Source organism: Cucurbita pepo, unplaced genomic scaffold (assembly GCF_002806865.2).
Source record: "Cucurbita pepo subsp. pepo cultivar mu-cu-16 unplaced genomic scaffold, ASM280686v2 Cp4.1_scaffold000352, whole genome shotgun sequence".
NCBI classification, from domain to species: Eukaryota; Viridiplantae; Streptophyta; class Magnoliopsida; order Cucurbitales; family Cucurbitaceae; genus Cucurbita; species Cucurbita pepo.
In genome coordinates this window covers 44,516-46,610 of record NW_019646590.1, presented here as the reverse complement: position 1 = coordinate 46,610, position 2,095 = coordinate 44,516, and the positions used below count along the sequence as shown (strand labels likewise).

Below are 2,095 nucleotides of genomic sequence, written 5' to 3'. Positions count from 1 at the left end.
GTTTGAGGTTATAATTATTTCTGCATGATGCACGATGGTTTGTTATCTGTCTGTTCTAATGTCATCAAGCTTTTTCTTTAGGGAGATGTATTGCCTAGTTCCCTGGATTCAAACTACTACCCTCACAATGTTAGCTTCAAGAGTTTGGTCTACTTTATGCTTGCTCCAACATTATGTTATCAGGTATTTTGTCACTAAGGAAATGTATTGCAGATTTTGTTAGGTTCATGAATCAGCTGCCACTTAGCATGTGTAGACAATTGCTTATTCATCATGTAGCTTGCTTATCAATATTTTTATTTACCCATTGTGGTATTGGATTTATACCTGTTGACTGACTTTTTGCATTGATCTTACAGCCAAGCTACCCACGAACAACACACATACGAAAGGGTTGGGTAGTTCGACAGTTTATTAAACTAATAATATTCACAGGGGTTATGGGTTTCATTATTGAACAGGTACGTTGCCTACTCCTAATTCTTAATAATACCCCAGCTCTGTCTTATCTTAAGCTGCACAAAATGGATCTTTTATGTATTTCTATTTATTGATCTTGCAGTACATAAATCCCATTGTCCGAAATTCTCAACACCCTTTAAAGGGTAACCTTTTGTATGCAACAGAGAGGATCCTAAAGCTTTCTGTGCCAAATTTGTATGTTTGGCTCTGCATGTTCTACTGTCTTTTCCACCTTTGGTACGTATTTTGAACAAGGTATTACATTTTGGCTGAAGTTACTTGTTTGAGCTTTGAAATTACAAAGTTTGGTTTCACCTGATAGGTTAAATATATTGGCTGAGCTTCTTTGTTTTGGAGATCGTGAGTTCTACAAGGACTGGTGGAATGCCAAAACAGTTGAAGAGGTTGTATATATATGTCCAGTCAAAAAATATTTCTTATGCTTTTTTCACCCCTTCCCTTTTCTAGGAAGATATTTTTAACTGTTTGTATTGATTGTGTCTATCTTTCTTATGCCACCCTGGCTGCAGTATTGGAGAATGTGGAACATGGTATGTTTCTCAGCCCATATTCATTCAAAGTGATTTTCTTTCTCAACTGTGATCTATCATAACTATGCTACTGATTTGTCTTCTGTAAACAGCCTGTCCACAAATGGATGGTTCGCCACGTCTATTTTCCATGCCTAAGGAATGGGATACCGAAGGTACTTGATGTATCACTGTTCTTTGTGCTATTTTTTATTATCACCACATCTATTGCAAGTGTATTTCTGATAATTATGTGGTGTCATCCTCATGTATTGTCATTCCTTAATACATATTTAGCAATTAGCATATTGAGCTTCAAATGTTGATTTCACCGTTTTCTGAAAAATGCATGGAAATTGATAAATACTTCGAGCTCCTTCCCCTATTATGATGATGAGTCTGAGTTGGTTACATGTGTTTACCAAATGAAAGGAGATGGTTATGCTAATTTTATTGCAATTTATTATTTTGATAGAGATGATACATGGGACACTGAAGAAAAATAAACAGACACCTTGATGGTCTTGTCACCATTTATTAAGGCTCAGTGAGCTCAGCATCCAAAAGATGCTTTCATTTCCTTCATTCAAAATATTCTGTTAGGTGGATGCTTCAGCGAAATTCATCTTCAATAAATCACCAATTCATCTACAGTTATTAATCTGGCCAAGGAATTTGGCATCTGTATGTCCAATGTGATAGTGTTGACACGATATTGAATGGACTATATCTTTTTATTATATTGATTGCGGACAATATTCTAGACTAGCATTGAGTCATTTTCCCGAAAGAAGATGGATTAGGAATGACACTGCACATAAGCTTACAGATGTTCACCACGTTTTGGTTTGGTGAATTGGGTTGGGTATTCATTATAGGGACATCCGTTAATGGTGTCTACATGAGATTCTTCTCGTCTCATTTTTTAACATATTGTAGACTAATTGCAACCTGCCACAATCAACTTAATGTCATCTGCATTATCTGACTTGGCCATTTGTCAATTTCTTATTACTGGACAATGAGAATTTCATGCGTGAACTAGTATTAAATAATTAAGTGTTTTATGGGAAGGTATTGTATTGAACACTGTTTTTTTTTTC

General features: G+C 35.6%; 1 protein-coding gene across 1 annotated transcript; it reads left to right on the top strand.

The window, feature by feature from the left end:
• Positions 1–81: 81 nt before the first annotated feature.
• Positions 82–2,075, top strand: LOC111785055 (diacylglycerol O-acyltransferase 1-like; the record flags this gene model as incomplete). Its single annotated transcript, XM_023665534.1, has 6 exons — positions 82–183; positions 360–461; positions 563–699; positions 785–866; positions 993–1,013; positions 1,106–2,075. Coding segments are annotated over 6 exons (657 nt in total), but the record flags the coding sequence as incomplete, so codon positions are not given.
• Between the last annotated feature and the right edge of the window lie 20 nt (positions 2,076–2,095).